This window comes from Phacochoerus africanus, chromosome 11 (assembly GCF_016906955.1).
Source record: "Phacochoerus africanus isolate WHEZ1 chromosome 11, ROS_Pafr_v1, whole genome shotgun sequence".
NCBI lineage: Eukaryota > Metazoa > Chordata > Mammalia > Artiodactyla > Suidae > Phacochoerus > Phacochoerus africanus.
In genome coordinates this window covers 97,644,448-97,662,667 of record NC_062554.1, presented here as the reverse complement: position 1 = coordinate 97,662,667, position 18,220 = coordinate 97,644,448, and the positions used below count along the sequence as shown (strand labels likewise).

General features: G+C 33.2%; 1 protein-coding gene across 4 annotated transcripts in view; it reads right to left on the bottom strand.

The window, feature by feature from the left end:
• CACNA2D1 (calcium voltage-gated channel auxiliary subunit alpha2delta 1) overlaps positions 1 to 18,220 on the bottom strand; it is a 482,485-nt gene that overhangs the window by 44,532 nt on the left and 419,733 nt on the right. For 3 of the 4 annotated variants that reach the window (XM_047752036.1, XM_047752037.1, XM_047752038.1), the window contains 7 exons: positions 16,318 to 16,394; positions 14,280 to 14,340; positions 6,337 to 6,434; positions 3,666 to 3,753; positions 2,300 to 2,362; positions 1,520 to 1,623; positions 381 to 467 (listed from right to left, as the gene is read on the bottom strand). In XM_047752036.1, coding sequence (XP_047607992.1) covers positions 381 to 467; positions 1,520 to 1,623; positions 2,300 to 2,362; positions 3,666 to 3,753; positions 6,337 to 6,434; positions 14,280 to 14,340; positions 16,318 to 16,394 — 578 coding nt within the window. Of the gene's footprint in view, positions 1 to 380; positions 468 to 1,519; positions 1,624 to 2,299; positions 2,363 to 3,665; positions 3,754 to 6,336; positions 6,435 to 14,279; positions 14,341 to 14,901; positions 15,040 to 16,317; positions 16,395 to 18,220 lie in introns of those variants that run through there. The other variant, XM_047752039.1, reaches the window with a different exon arrangement.

Here is an 18,220-nt window from a genome sequence, read left to right as displayed (position 1 = left end):
TACAAACATTTCACATTCTTGGCCATATCTACTTTTGTATATTTAAAATACTATATGGGATAGACTTCTAGAGTGGGATTGCTGGATCAGTCTAGCACTTGGAATTGTGACATACAATACTAAACTCCATAAATTTGTGTCAACAGTATAGAAACATATAGTCTTCTTTGAAAATTCCTCAACTCTATACAGTATCAATTTTATTTTATCCCCAATTTATATGTAACTAATTGTGTTTTATTTTTTAAATTTGCATGTCTTTGATTTTATTTTGGTTGAAGCTTCCTCATGGCTTTCCTGATCAGCACTGCCAGATGATAACACGAAGAGTGGGTCACATTTAATTTTGATTGTATGTATGTGAACAAATACATGCTCACCTGCAGGTTTAAGAAGTTTTCCTTGGATGTATATTTCTACAGCTTTGCTTACCATGATGCCTGATTCATAAGCACCAGGTCCACTTTCTAAAATAAAAAACAAAAAACAAAAAACAACAGACCTATGTAGATTAATCAAATAATATGAAATTTCTTTTAATAGGTATGGGGGATAGTTTTTTGCTTAAATATTCTGGCATAGAAGGTAATTGGAGTGTCTGTGAATTGATTTTCATTAATTGACTTTGGGATGAGAATTATTCAGCTTAGATGCATCTACTCTCACATATGAAGGCTGCACATCAAACCTCTGCTTTATGTTTGCTAAAATATTGGGAGGCTGCTCAAGTAAAGTGCAAAGATCTCAGATTCAAAAAACTGCATTTACATTTTAAAAGACACATGTCCCTGGAAAAAACTGAAATTCTCCAAACTGCACCTTCCTCTTTTGTGAAAATTGTGATAATAAGACCAACCCCCAGAGAGGGTGAAGGATTAAATTAGAAAGTTTTAGAGAAAGTACCCAAATAATATTTTTAAATATATGCTATTATTAATTTTATAAATATTATGCAAGTAATACTGATTAGAGTAAATTGATTTAATTATATTTTTTTAATTCATTAAAAATTCTTCAATATATTTGCACTTTGTTGAGTTCCCGTCATGGCACAGCGGAAAAGAATCTGATGAGTAGCCATGAGGATGCAGATGTGATCCCTGGCCTTGCTCAGTGGGTTAAGGATCCGGCATTGCTGTGAGCTGTGGTGTATGTTGCAGACACGGCTTGGATCCCTCATTGCTGTTGCTGTGGTGTAGGCCGGTGGCTACAGCTCCAATTCAATCCCTATCCTGCGAACCTCCATATGCCACAGGCATGGCCCTAAAAAAGACTAAATGAAATGTGAAAATGAGGGATTATCTACATGTGTTTCGATGTATTGTGCAGGCCTGTAATATGCAGTCTCTACATTACTGGATGGCTGATTTCCTATTTATGCATTTTGCCTCCTCAACTAAAGGGATGCTCTGTTTCTCCAATGTTGTGCATATGATATTGTTTAGGGGAAAAGCAGGTAGTAGCAATAACTTATGTAGAAAAAGGAACTGCGATGGCTGAATTCCAAAGCAATACTTACTGTTAAAGTAGGGAGCAGTGAAAACATAGTTATCATTATCTAGACTTCTTTTATAGAAGCTGTCCTCATATGTTTCTGGGTTTTCTTGCCAATTTTCTCCAGCCCTAAGGAGGAAATGGCTCATCATTTATTCTTTAATCTCCTTGATAACTTACTTTTCCCTTTGTGGACCTCACTGAACTTTACAGATTTGTTTGCATCTCAGGTATGTCTGAGGAAATTAGTGGAAATTGATGGTGTAAATAACACTCATTACTAAGCAATAGATCAGCATAGAGTTAAATTAAGGAGCAGAGAAAGCTGAATCCCAGTTTTACTCTGCCATTTACCAGCCAGGTAATTATGGATAAATCAGTTAATAAGTCAATTAATATTAACAAGAGTACACAGCCCACTTAATGGACTGTTCTTAAGATAAACACAGATAAAATCAGCGAAAACAATGATGTTCTATGTAAATGCTCTCAACAGATATATTGCTGTAATAACCACTATGTTCATTTAACCAAGTTAGTTTATGTCTAGAAAGAGAAAAATCTCTTTTAAAACCTCTTAAATTTGGTAGTATATGTGACAAGCAAAAACATCATTGAGGAATCATATAGTAGCATTTTTTTTAAGAAATGGAGTATTTTAATAATTTAGTACTTTAAACAACCTCCATTTAATCTACTATTAACGACCAGTTTCTCTGAAGAATGGCTTCCTTATACAGTAATATATATATCCTTGGAGTAGTCCTTATATGTAGTGACTTTTACAGATGTTATCTGAACTTACTCTTTGGGATAAACTCTGGTAATCCCTCCATCAGTTACAACAAACCGTGCTTTCACTCCCTTGCTGGAAGAGAAGACAGAAGAAGGGAATTTTCATTCAACTTACTGTTAGTAAGGTATTAGTTTAGGTGTTGGCAATACAAAGGAAAACAAATGAGTTTCTAAGCTAAAGAAAGCCAAAGTTAATATTTCAATAAATGCAAACTATGTTTTAATAGTTAAAATATCTAAAAAATAATGAAAGGGAGGATGCTTAAAGAAGACGTTTTGTAAGAAGTGATATATAGCTGCATTTTGAAGACAGATAAGGAGTTAACAGATGAATGGAAGATATCACATGTAAAGCAGAGAGTATGTGTAAGGGAAAGCTAGTGCATAGTGATAGCCTTTGCTGTAATAAAAGCATTAAAGCAGGAGGTGAGAAACAACAGGAAGTGAGGTTCCTAGTATAAGCTCCCTAATAATGGTCAGTTCATGAATGACCCTGAAATCCATGCTAGAGAGCCTGCTTCACTTTTATCCTGAAAATAGAACTCCATTTTAAAAGTGAGACTCTTGCAATATGAGTTATATGGAGAATAGACTGGGGACTGTGGGTAGAGAAACTGGAAGCACTAAAGGCAGAAAAATAAGCTGCTGTGGTTTCTTAGACATGGCAAATTAGGACCTTGAGTTTGGAAAAAAGAGGAAAAATTAAAAAAAATATTTACCATTTGGTGATTGATTGGAAATGGGATGGAGAAGAAACTGGAAATGAGAACCATAGATTTCTCAATTTCTTTTTTATTTCCTTTCTTTTTTCTATTTCTTTCTTTTTAATGGCTACATCTGTGGCATATAAAAATTTCTTGGCCAGGGACTGAATCAAAGCCACAGCTGCCACCCATGCCACTGCTGTAGCAACTCTGGATCCTTTAACCCAATGCACTGTGACTGGGATCAAACCCACACCTCCACAGGGACCCAAGCCACTGTAGTAGGATTCTTAACCCACTGCGCCATGGTGAGAACTCCAGATTTCTCAGTTTTTTAACTGGGTGTATGGTAGGGCTATTAGAAAGCTAACTGAACACTCACTAGAAACCCTGTTTTGCCAAAGACACTGAAACACACACAAATATACCTATTTAATTTGGTTATTCACACTGCAGTGTATACATGTGTAAATCTGAGTAACGGCAGACATTAGACGTTAGTCTCATACATACCCACAAGTGAAAAGTGAAGCTGTCGACAATTGTAAAATGATTTTCTTGAGAAGTTATTATTAAAGATAAATAATAAACTTTAAATTTCTGAGACCTATTTTCCAAACATTTCCCAGAGATAACTTAAACTGAAATATATTAATAAGAATAAATACTTACATGTTTTTCTGCTTACTCCAGTAATTTTGGACAAGTTCATTTGTAAAGCCCGCATCCAGCAAGACTCTATTAATCAAATCTGTGTTGCCTAACACAGAAAAAGGATAGTTTCAATTAAACCCACATAGTATAATTAGTGATTTAGAATAGATAATATTTCTATGATTAAAAATGTACCCTATTATTTCTGTGCATTTTTTATACTGTTCTGCTTCCTCATATTATTTTATGATATTAGTAGTAGAAAAACCAATTCTAAATGAGGCAAATTAGTATACAAAGATTCCAAATCGTAATTTCATAAACGATTTTATATACAAACATAAAACTAATACATATAAAATTTTTTTCTAGCCAAGAATAACTTTTCACAGACCAGCACTACTCTTAAGACTAGCTTTTGTAATCTACTAGTACTGATGAAAGACCACAAGCTTCAGGTTGTCATATCTGGAAAAACTGAGGAACATATTAGCCCAAGTCCAAGGGTAATGCAAGGAACAGATGACAAGGACCAAAGGTCAGTTAATAAACATTGTTAAAAAAATGCTCCTTTGCTCTAAGCCCATAAAGCTTTGAAATAACCTCCAAGTAGTCTCAGAAACTTCACACTAAGAAGATTTCATTTTATTCAGATAATGAATATATGGTCTTACTTACTATTGTATCACTACAAGAGTTGAGGTTTAGTCCCTTTTAATTATTTTAACAATGTATCTTTCACCCAAGATTAAAGGATCTATTTAATCCATATTTTAGACTTCATTTTGATTCATTCTATGAGAAACCTTTACTATTACATTATTTTAGAAACAATCACTTTAAAAATAATCCATTTGGAAAGTGAATGATATATTTTAATTCTCAAACCCTTTTAGGTATAACAAAAGAGACTATTATTTTAATCTATGTTGCAAATCAATGTTGCAAGTAATTTTATGATTTCATTCATATTTTCATTATGCTCTAAGCCTAAAATGTATCTTAAAATCTGTCCCTTGCAGCTGATAATACACAGTAAGTATATTATTAGTATTTTACCATTTTATACATTAATTCAAAAATAAAAAATATTAGGTGAGAATTGTAATTTTACTGAGGATTAAGTACTTTTATAAAGCAATTATAAACTTGACTACACTCCTCAAAAAAAATTTGTATCAGTTACATTTCAATCACTAATAGTTATTTTTAGAGCTGGTTTTACAGATTATTGATAACAAGGTAAACTGAGAAAAATCTTTAATATATGATACTGTCAAAGGAAAACATGATTTTATAGCTGTTATCTCGTTTTATAATAAATCCAATAAGTTCTTAATTCTTTACATTATTATATTACCATCTCAAACAATTCCCATAGAATTATAGGGGAGGCAGAATAAAGTTAACTGAAATGAAGGAAGAGACTGAAAAACATAAACAACAGTAGCCATATGAGTGATGTTATACCAGAAATATTTTATTTCTATTTATATTTCTGTGGGGAAAAGGAACATCCATTTAAAGGAATATTCAATAATCTTATCACTTCAGGGCTCTCTTGGAAACGCTTATTACTTACTAACAGGTAGTAAATAATAATATCAGAAAGGCTGTGCTCAGACTTCATCCTCCCGAGTCAGGTTTCCAGGTCAGTTCTTTAAAGCAACTGGCTAATTTGTGTTGGAGGTGCTCAATAGTTATTTTTTCTTATGAGGTAAATATGTTTTGAGAGATAGCTTTAATAAAGGATTTTCATTTTTAAATAACTTTAGAAACACTTTATTTAACCATTCCTGATAGAAGAAACAATGTTTGAAAAGAAAAGAAAGGGAGAAGAAAGAAGGGAGAGACAGAGAGGAAATGGAGGGTGAAAAAATATAAAAAAGGCAAAAGAGAATAAAAAAATCAATTTTGTGTAGTTTTTTTCCAAGTTATATTTAATAAGGTAATTTTGGCAGGCAGTTCTCTCTTCTCTTTTATTTCCTATTTATACTGCATTTTCCCCTAACAGTTCTTTTTAATAAATGGAATATTTTTAAGAAGAAAAAAGTTAAAATTTTTAAATGTTTTAAAAGTCAAGAACTCATAAATATTTACGAAGCTTCATAGTATGAATGATGCAAATTTCAATGAACAACAAATAAAATGGTTAAAAACTAGTTAATAAAATCTATTCCAACTTGATTTACTTCATAAAAGAGGAAATTTATAGATGCATATTTTTTAAGATTAAAGTTAGCTGTGATCAAAATTGAATACCAGGAAGAAAGAAAACCATAAACTGACAAATCTCTTTACTTCATTTTTACACTATCCATAATAAAACTCATTATATTGGATGACATAAATGTCAATAAAAATGTATTATTTGCTCTATATAGCAAGACTAAACAAAGAAAAACCTCCAAAAGATCATTCCAAATTAATTTCTTAATTTGAAAGGAGCAAAGGTAGTCATGTCCTATTTACAGCTAATTATTCGCAAGTATTTAATACGTGGTTTTGAAAATTTGATTTTACTTATTTAATATAGTAAAATGGGGCCAAACTGTGATACTTTCCATTAAAAATTCAAAAAAGCAAATAAATAAACCAGGTACCAACAAACTTCATTGAACCAAGCAAGGTTTGATCACTTTGAATATAATCACAGTGAAGCAATTATTGTAAATTAACATATACTTACATGACGGGTTGTTTGGAGTTTTTCTATCAATAAACTCATTAAAGTTTAAAAGAAATTCGGTATTATTATCTGATATTTTAAGATCATTGCAGTAGTCTCTGAAAAAAAAGTTAGGATATTACGCATTAAAATCAAAACTAAAAAATGTAGATAGCAATCATAGGTAATGAAAACACTTTTTTTTTTGGCTGGCCATATGACTTTGTAAGCAGTTGAATTTTTGGGTATCTCCACTTCCTCATCTCTTTAATGGAACACCACTATAACACCAAGTGGTAAGAATTATAGATACTATGTGTTAATCATTTGACTCCTAGGCAGAAGATACTCAATGTTAGCTTCTATTGTTATTATTATGGTATGTTGTAGGTTGGCAATTTTACTATAGAAATTGACTTAGAAATTTTAAAACATTTATTAAATATTGACAATAAACCCATTATATGTTAACATTTCAATAAAAAATTACTGTATTTAAAAAACTTACCTAGTAAAAATAAAGGGAGCATTGATTTACCTATTTGCAAATTTCTGTAATTCCTAGCTTAATAGAAGACAAGAGTGCCTCTGCATTCAATCAACTGCAAGATTGTATTTTGGCACATGAAAAAAATAATGCTTATATAGATATGCATTATTGTAATAGTTTTCTGAGATAATTGTGCCTATTCTTTTTTTTGAATAAAAAAAACTTGATTATTTGTAACTTCTTGATACTTAGTTGTGATATGGAGTCTGAAACCACCTGAACTTTTTGTACTGTTACATTAAAATGCAACACACCATTTTACACACTTAATCTTTTACTTACCCATAATTTTATAATACCATAAATTTGTTATTTGTAAAATATGAATTATGAAGATCTTTCAAATGATGACATATTTCATTATAAAATATTGAAAATTCACTTCATTAATAACATCACTGATCTCACCAGATGAGTCCATTACTATTGGGAGGGAGGCTGTCATGATTACAGTAATGAAAATAACTTTACTAAAATTCTAATTTTTGCTTGAAAGTTCAGATTTTGTCATTGGGAACAAATACTTTGAGTTGTTTTCTTCAAAGTAGAAGTTCACTTAATTGATTTTTGAGAAAATGTCTGCTGAATACCCAAATCTGAATAACCCAACTTCATCTGTCGTTCATTTTTTCCAGTAAAATGCTATTTTTATGAAAAAAGGCAAGAAGCTCCTATTTCAGGTCTCAAGTCAAACAACACATGTGCTATTTTCTTTTTTTTTTTTTTGAGATGGTCAAGTAACTCTGATATGTAGTAAAACTTCCATTATCTTCACATAGACTATTAAGAGATATACTCAAGTATAAACATCAGTAAAAAAGAATAATGCTTAGTGTTTTAATCAAAGATATTTCAAAGTAAAACTGTCTCTTCCTCTCCCCACCAATGTACATGCCTGGCAATGAAGATTACAGTGATTAGTAGCAACTTCAGTGCCATGCCTAGATTTCTAATAACGAATCAGCTCACCATTCCTTTTGTAGTGTCACTGCAAATGTCAACATGGTGAAAAAAGCAAACACTATTTAACAGGGTTAGGAAAATATCTTTGTCCTTGGGGATTTTCTGAAGGATTCTTTGCAACACATGGGGAACTGCCATCCAAAGTGGTTTGGAAATTCAGAATAAATGTAAGGCAACATAAGTATGAGAAGGTTGCAATTATAACTAAGTTAACTGACTGGATAATCAAATATTCAATTCAAAAATTCAATTGAAAAGTAAACATTCTCAGATGCAAGGACACTGCCTAAATATAAAGCCTCAGAGAAAAGAGGAGAATAGAATGTCAGAACATCAAAAATAAACAAAACTTATTGGTTTACAGAAAATTTTAGTTTAGAAGCAAGGTTTAATAAGTTTCCACAATTTATTCTCATTTAGTTTTGACAGAGCTAAAACTGACTTCTTCCCACAATGCCGTACTTTTTTGGAAGTAACACTAGCCTGGAAGTCAAAAGGCCAATATGTTGAATTAGGATCTCACAGACTTAGAACCTCAGGGCAAGGCTTCAGAAGGACTAAATAAAATAATGATAAATAATTATTAATAAAACCATATTTAGAACTCCGTATTATTTAAAAGGCATTTCTGAAATTATCTTTGCTCATTTAATCCTAAAAATAACCTTATTAGAAGATAATTTAATATTTTAACGGTGAATAAAGTGGGATTAAAGGTGTAAAAAGATTTACCCAAAGGCACCTAACTAGTAATTGGTCAAACCTTGAGAGGAAGCTTAGTCTTTAGATCCCTAATTAGTGTGCTTTAATACAACATACAATGTGCTTTGAACTTTTACTTACTTTGTAAGCTTTTATAGCTACAAAGCTTCGTGCCAAAGCAATTCTGACCTCTACCCACAGAAAGCTGTTAGTGTTGTGGGCAATTAATTTAGACAATGTCATCATTCTTTGTTTTGTTTTATTTTTATCCTTGCTGGCTTGGTTGTGCCCAGTTTTGAAGCAGCCCAAAGGTATTATTGACCTTCTGATGTATTGTAATGGCAAAAGCAGTGAAACTGTTGAAATTACCATTAAGGAAAGTTGTTGAATAGGATGGGAACAGAAGTGAAGGAAGTTAAACAATGGAAATGTGAGAAAATAAAAACCGCTGGATGTTATGTCAGTGGAGTTCTCTAGTAATAAGAATGATCTAGGACAACAGAAAGTCACCCCCACAATGAGTACGGTGACTATTTTAGTAGGCAATAAGCAGCAAGAGCTGGTGAAATATTTGAGATGTGAAATGTGTGGCTAGACAGCATTAACAGTTGTCTGTTAGCCTATTGATACAGCTTGACAACTCAAGACTATTACCATTTCTTAGGATCTTGTCCCAAAGTAACCACCCCAGCAAAGTTCATGACAGGGAATAACTGTGGTTATGAAAACTGCTGAGTTCCCAATGGACATGTGGGAAAACCTGCTAATATACTTTCTATAAGGCATTGTTTTTCTAAAAGTAATCAGTTTTACACATATTGATCATTGCTCTTTTGAGATTTACTTTTTCTCCTAAAAAAGATTGAGTGGTAAAACGGAGAAAGCTTTGGATGGCTTTAAAGGAACAAACCCATTTTGATTTGCTGAAAATACCTTCAGGGCCTGAAATCTATATAATCTCTTTTGGTCACTTTGTCAATTCGTGTTTCTGACCTAATGGGATTTGTAACTTAAATGGCTTTGAAACTAAAAGCTTCTGATACTAGAAATTTGGCAAATTATTTATTCCTAGAATAGAAATAAGGTGAGTGAGTTTGTTCTCATTCTATTTCACAAACTTGTATCAGTTATGTATCGTAAATTAGCATTTAACTATGGGCTATCAAATGCTTTTATTTCTTTCTAACTTATCTTTGAAGTGCTTTCTCATTTATGATTATACAAGAAAGAAAAATTAATCCATGATGTAAACTTTCATCCCTATGATTATAATTCTCTTAAAGGTAGGGTTAATCCTCCATTCATCTGTATTCTCAAAATTTTTCTTTCTAGTAGATTTAAAATTTAAGGAAGTTGTAAAAATGAGTACTAATTAGGATCAAATACTTTAAGAATTAACAAGAATGGTTCTAGCTTTAAAATTCATGAGCATTATTCTTTAAATTAGTTTAAAATAATTGTTTAGCATCCTTTATTAAATAACATTCCCTCTTCCTCTTATCACAACCATAAATAATAACTAAAGAGCTCATATCTTACCAAGAGCTTTGCTAGATATTTTGCACACATCATGTCATTTAAAGCTTATAAAAACTCTAGGAGGTAGGTATTATTGTTATCACCATTTTGCAAGTAAAAAAACTAAGATGCAGGGAATGTGACAACACATCCATAATGATAAAGATCTGGGAAAGAGACCCTGATTGTCCTGCCTTAGAGTTTGCTTCACTGTTCCCCATCAATGACAGTGATGGAAACATATGCTTGGTGTCCTATATTATAGAAATGTCTTTCTTTTCTCAACATTTTTTTTTCTTTTTAGGACTGCATGTGCGACATATGGAAGTTCCCAGGCTAGAAGCTGAATCGGAGCTACAGCCCCCAGCCTATGTCACAGCCAGAGCAATGAAGGCTCTGAGCCATGTTTGTGACCTATACTACAGCTCATAGCAATGCCAGATTCTTAATCCACTGAGCAAGGCCAGGGATCAAACCCATGTCCTCATGGATATTAGTGGGGTTCATTACCGCTGAGCCATGATGGGAACTCCCCTATCAGTTTATTTTCCACAAATCTTCGAATACACATTCAGTGCTCACTTTTCCAGGAAATGTTTCCTATAAAAATATTTAGATGTACTGGATGTTCTTTTGAGATCCCTAAGTATTTACATATTCACTGTAAACACACCTTAGACTGACAGGGAAATTGATTCAAATTCCCTATTATTTAACCTCTCTAAAACAGCTTTCTCATCTATGAAATAACATAATAATACTAATTTATTATAGAATTCTTTGAGGGATAAATATCATCATGCATGTAAAAGGCTTAACCCATGTTAATTAAGGTGGGTACATTCATTTACCCCAGAAGTTCCAACATGCCTTCCCTTCTCTGGTATCTGCTCCTTCTCCAAACTCATAGGCAAATCAGTCATATTGATACTGAATGTGACTTAGGCCACAGCAATGGACTATATGCTAATCCTTGCTGAGCTAAACAATAGTCATTGCCTACAACTCGGGAATTGAGGTTCACAGATACATTTATCCTCTCTGGGAAGGGATACCTTGTTTAATGGTGAAACTGAACAAGCCAGCCTGCATGTTCTCCTCTTTAGTAACTGAGATAAATGAATAAAGAAGCTGCCCAGAGAAAAACACAGATGGGAGATGGAGGGAGAGTCTCATCAACATAGTACAACCTGACATTTGAGTTTCTTCTCCCATTTGTGCCATGTTAATACTCTCCTTTCCAGCTAAAACTAGTTTTAGCAGCTAAGTTACTCAAAGTTACCTGCATTGAAAAAATGCTAATAAGGTTCAGGTATTATTATTAATAATATGATCCTAAAAGTATTCTTCATGTATTTATAGAACCTCCTTCATATATTTATAGAAGCCCCTCATGTGTGCCAGACAATGGATTTGATATTGAACATTGAACAGTGCCAAGTAGATGCTATCGTGTCTCTGTCAGGGAAAGTAAATAAAATGACATGTGACCTGTGCTCTAGTACAGGAAATACAGGATTCTGTGAAGCAGTCAGCAAGAATGTCTAATCCAGTGATAATGGGAAAGAAATTCCCAGATCAAGGAGCTCTGAAGTTGGAATATGGGAAGAACAGGGGATGTGTGAGTTCAGTCCAAAATAGAAAAGAAAATTAGTGGATGAAAAGAGGTAAGGTGGAAAAAAAAATGCATCTAGGAACTAAGAAAAGGTTAATGTGGTTGGACCTGTAAGTAGAGCTTAGACGACTGTTTTCTAAGTTACCAGAGAGTAAGTGATTCAGGCTCTGTGGGCTAAAAGGTCTGTGCTACAACCACTCAGCTCTGCCTTTGTGGTGAAAGTGGTCACAACAATACATCAACATATGGCCGTAGCTGTGTTCCAATAAAACTTTGTGTTGGTTGTTTGCAGTTTGTCAGCCCCTGATTTAGAGTTTAGGAGACCACATTCGTAAACTGGGACCTAGTGATAGAACATTTGAAAATCTCCTACACAGTACAGATTATTATGAGGACAATACTAAGCCATTGGCTGGTATTTAACAGATGAGAGACATGATTTTATTGAAAGTTTAGAAACTCCCTTTGGTTATAGAAAGGAGACAGAATTCATAAGTAATCCAGAAAGAAAAAGACAAATACCATATGATATCACTTATTTGTGGAATCTAAAATATGGAACAATCCTATCTTAAAAAACAAACAAAACAAAAAACACAAACAGATCATGTCCAAGAAGAGCAGACTTGGGGTTCCCAAGGGGGAAAGGAGAGGGAGTGGGACGGATGGGCATTTTGGGGGGTTTTTTGCATGCAAGCGGTTAAATCTGGAATGGATGGGCAATGGAAACCTACTGCCCAGGGAAATGTGTGTGATTGGGTCACTTTGTTATACAAAAGAACTTGACACAACACTGTAAGTCAACTATACTTTAATAATAATAATTTAAAAGTAAAAAAAAAAAAAAAAAGGAGTAAGAGAGAAATCCTGCAAGGAGGGAGATCAATTAGGAGGAATCCTTACTAGGTTAGGTGAGACAAGACAGTGGCCTGCCCCAGAACAAAGACAGAAGAGTTTGACAGATATACTTGATATTCATAAGATAAATTCTATTTGTCAAGGCTTGGTGATTGACCAGAAGTTAGATATGTAGGAAAAGGGGCAGTCAAAGACTTGTCAGTTTTCAAGACTGGGCATTATTATGGGAGGATAGTATTTTTGCCATTGAGGCAAAACAGACAGAAGACTTCTACAAAGAGGACAAATGTTTGAGACCTAGGGAATTTGAAGCACAATGCAGACAGATTCCCATTAGGTTTCATAAACATGAATGTCTCAGTGAAATATGTGGGGTAGACAAAAAGTCAGGAAACACATATACTGTTTGATATTATCACGTAAGGTCAATAAACCACATATTATTTCTATTTTGTTTCTAGATGTTATGACCATCCTATAGATTTGGGAGGCAACATCTCAAACCGTAGACACAGGATAGTGGGCATCTATGGTATGTCCATAGACTGAGAATAGAACAGAAGAAGGCCTAGGCTAGCAGCTTCATGCAAGGGACGTACAGATGAGAAGCTCATGAAAATGACTGAATATGCAGCCAAAGAGGGAGGAAGAAAACCTGAAAAGTGCATCATCAAGTAAGAGGAGGCAGAGTGTCAAAGGATGTTGGGATTGGCAGTGTCAAACCCTGAAGGAAATTCAGGCAGGAAAGCTGCTCGAGGATGAAGTCAGTCCAAAAGCCAGGAATATGCTTTTTTGATAGAGTTTCCCCCAAAAGTTATATATATTTCCTATTTTTAAGAAGAACCAGAAATTCAGATATTCTTATGCAGACAGAATATGAAAGAGTAAGTCACATTAATTTTTATGAGCATTCTTAGAGTAATTTCTCTAAAAAGGACAACATGTGAGAATTTAATACTACAAGCTTCGGAATTTATTTTATTCTATAATTTAGCCTAGGCTAATAGGAATTATGGTTGGTGTGTATTATTATATGTGTGCTAGAGAGTGAGAATCAAAAATCAAGGAAAGAAATAAAAGTAACACTCTTGGATTCCTGAATGGATTTTTAAATGATTCTAAGAAAACAGAGGTAGGGATGAAAATGTATATTAGAGATAGGGAAGGGGGATTATATGAGAGAGAAGTAAAATTGAGGAGGACAAAGGATGTTAATCTTAAAAATTATAGGAGAAAAATCTCACTATATTAAAATATATTTCCCCTAAACCTTGTATTAGTGTTAAAATAGTGAATTTTGAGGTTGTCATTCTATGATATACACATTCTTGTGTATAGACATATATATATCTGATATTATCTATGAATATCTGTGTGTGTATATATATATAGAGAGAGAGCACGAGCGAGAGAGCAAGTGAGAGAGAGTGGGAGTACAGGTACACATATTCATAAATGCCAATACACAACTCTTCATTTTTGTTGGATACATTGTTGATTCCAAAAAAGCAAAACCTGTATCTGTCCTATTTTCTGCTGTATCCCTGAGTCAGCACACTGATTAGCACATAGCAACTGCTGAGTACCCGAATAAGTGAATGAATGAATAACATGATTCTCTTTCAGTTTTAAAGTTATTGTTCCATTTGGTTCCATAATTTGGGATGGAGTAACCCAGAGCAGTCTCGACCTCAACTCAGAACCGCTATTAAATTCCTACACATCCACATGAACTCTAAAAAAGAAAACAAAACCTACCTTGGTGCTATGAATGTATAGCCAGATTCTTCAAAATTATCAGGCTTCAGTGTTTCTGAATCTGGAAAGATAATGACACAGGGTTAGACAAATAATCTCACATATGCATCCTGAGATTTGATGACAGTAAGAAGGCATCAGAAAGATAAACTAATAAGGAAAAATGAAAATAGACTACTTTCATCCTAAATCAAAACACATGAATGAATATAAAGACTCAATACTTTATAGTAATGAAATCAATTTTAATTTCATAACATGGATTACAACAGTTATATCAGTGAAAATGCTAGGTCTATTATTTTTTCCCATTTACTAACAAACTTTATCACCATAACCAAGATATCCTTTAAAAAGTGATTTATGCCAAGTTATTTCAGAGGAATTTATCAAAAATGTCAACATAAATATTTTACCAACATTATGATAAAATTATTTCAATAAATCCATTAATGCCTTTTGTTAATTAAGAGCATTCTTCATATTAGTATGAATTAGTAAGTGGAAGGATAAAAACACACAATATTTAAGTCTAAGAAAAAACTTGCAAGTAAAACAGGTTGCATATGCAAACACAAGTATATTATTTCCCCCTTTTTTGCCACTAACGTCTGAATGATCATGGGGGAAAATCTAGCAAATGAGAAGCACAGAGGATAATATCCAATAGGGATGGAATATCAGTGAAAATGTCAAGTGTACTAAACAGAAAGAAATTGAGCAACAAGAAAATACTTGCCCTTCATTTTGCCCTTTTTTGCTGTGAAAATCCATCAGAAAGAGAAAGCAGGGAAACAAAAAAAAAAGAGGGTAAAGCAAAGGGGGTCACAAACAATATTTTATTCAATGGCTCTCTTGAATAAAAATATTGTGCATAGATCAAAGGTTTATTTATGTACAGCTGTAGTCTGGAAAAAAAAAAGACACATTTTTTGAAGGCTGGAAAGTATGTCCTATCAGTTACTATTTGAGCACCCTCTCTGTACTGTGGTTATTTCAAGGGTCTATTTTTCAAAGTGGCTAATGCAAGTGCAATACCAATGATGCTAGCCTGGAAACAGAAGCATTTACCAATCATCAAAGACCCGCTAGGCATCCCCTCATTTATCAAGTGAAGATCTAGCTCATGCAAAGTTGCTGGTTGTTAAAAGACCATCATATCTATCTATCAAGTGAAAGTGGAAATATCAATGTAGAAATTACCACAATGTATAATGAGACCAGGACTGTGGAGAGAGAAAAAAAAAAAAAAAAACTGACAGAGAAAGGAAAGAAACTGTAGTTTATGGGGTCAGATGTAAAAGGTATATATATATATATATATATATGTTACTTTCTCATAGCAGAAAAAATTTAGATTGTTAGGAATATCTGAATGGTGTGCAAAGGATATGATGGTCATTTTACTTCACTAAATCTATCCAAAACAAGATAACGATTGATAATGACTTGAAATATGCACTAGTGTTAATAACAATTCCACATTCCAAATGATGCTTAAAAAAAATTAATAAATAAACTAACCCATTTGAGTTACTGAGATACTAATTTGGATAATTAGAAGAAAGTTAATTGCCAAACCAAAGCCAAAGACCAGTGCAATATAATTTATTCAAACAAAATTAAAAATGTGGAGCATAGTATCATTCTTGCCAAATGCAAAAAAAAAAAAAAACCCCAAAACTTTACTAGCACGATGCCATGAGTAGAGACTATGTGAAACATTTTGCGCCAGCTAGCAGACCCTTAAAACGACAGCAACAGAGGACACAGCAATGCAATGATTCTACAAGCACAAAGCAAGGCAGGAAGGGTGGTGGGGACTGCCAGTGAGACTGGAGTACCTGCTCATATTCTATCCATGTAGAATATATCTTGTTCCTTGCATGTTTGGAATGGGTGAGAATCATTGCTGTTGATTTGGTAATAACACCTACTAAAATATATAAGCCTTGGGTATTCCAAAATCTAGATATATTTAAACCTCTGGTACTAGGAGAGAAAAAATAGACCCTGAAGTTGCTTTCACAGTACTTACATCTGGCCTGAGTTATTGTCTCTTCTATTTTGGCTTTTATATAGTAAAAACTGTAGGTTGGTAATACCAAGGCCAAACTGCAATAGAAACAAGAGAAGCATAAACACAAACAAACAAAAAATGAAACATAAAAAAAAAAAGACACATCAAGTTCATGGAAAATCCAAAGATCTTCCTCATGGGAAGGAAAAGACATATTACTTTGACAGGAAAATGCTTTCAGCAAATAGGATACTTAGTTCGGTCTCGCCATCCAGAGTCATCCAGTTCTCTACATTGCAGGGAATCAGAAGAGACATATGGAAAATAAGCTACTATGTGAGCCCATTAATTAGAAATGTCATGGGTTTTATGTTTCTAGAAAAGTATATTAAAATACTTTATTGACAAAAATAGAAGGATACTAGGGATATGTTTAAGCAAATTAAATATATAAATTGGCTATTTCCTCCTTAATGAAGCACCTATAACTTTATAGTGCTTGCTAGCAAATGTACAAAATTAAAAATTATAATGGAAGACGTATTATTATCATTACTATTACACAATTCATAAAATAATCTGAAATATACTCTTTTGAGGGATTAAATACCAACTACTGTAAAACTCATCTCTAGGCAAGTTTCTTCATGTCTTTTGAAGGGGAAATCCAGATTCCTTTAGAGCACTTGCTCATCTCACTGATTTTTACCCAACATTGTAACTGTATTTCAAATTCATTAACTGTGGATATCCCATATCAGTTGGTAGACTGTTATTAAATAAATAGGAAAAACGTCTTGAATTCAATAGTTTACAAGAGCCATGGGGCTACTGTAGTCTTATGGTAGGTGTACACCCCGGAGGAAAGGTCCAGTGCAAACCAAGCCAAATTCAGAATATTTTAGACACAAGAACAGTCAAACAAGCCTGTCATCCAACCCTGTCTTAATATAACTGTACAAACTTCTAAGACAGGTAACCATACCCATTTTGAAGTTATCAATCACACATAAAATGTTAGAACTGTCAAAAAAAATCAGAATATTTCATAATTCCCAGTAAAAATTGCCTGTGTATAATTATACTTTCACAATGGCTGATATGCATGTGCAGAGCATAACTAATTATTCTATATCACACATACATTTACAAATGAATTTGCTATCCCTTGAATATAGATGGAAACTAACAAAATAATTGGTGCCAAAAATGAAGGTATTTCTAAGATTCCCAATGCAATTACTTCGAAAAAATGATGCTTGATTAATGTAACCAATTAAGTTATTCAGCACTTATTTTTAAAATTTAACCCCAAATTTAGCAGTGTACAGGAACAGGTGTGTATTTCTGGGCATTTGTAGACGATCTCCTTATAATCACTCAAGCCTCATGTTTCCCAGGCTTTGGGGATGGATGCCCAAACTGTAATCCTGTTATATATATATTTATAAACAATATATAACAGGACAAAATATAAAATTCCAGGTTTTCCTTCTTATAAATAAATGTTAAAACTTCACTCTACAAAGAGGAAAAGAGCAAGGGCTTATTTGCTACTATTTAATTATGCAGTCAAGATAGCAAAATAAGTGGACGCTTGTTACCTCCAATTCCCAAATCTTTCTCCATCATTAAGTAATTCATAGACTTTTCTTACAGGAAAAGGTCAGAGAAATAAAATGTTATGTAGATTTAATGAAAATCTCCACATTCATTTTATAGGTAACTTCCTTTAAGTGGAGGCAAAGATTAAAATTAAAATATGCAGTGCAATTAGTCTGAAAGCAAGATGACCTTTCAAGATTCACTTGCCATTTATAAAATGTAGAGCAGAATTAGTAAGTATTTAAAGATTGTCTCCCACAAATTCTTCTCCAGGGAAATTAGGACATTTTTATTGCTCTATCAGCACTTATTGCTA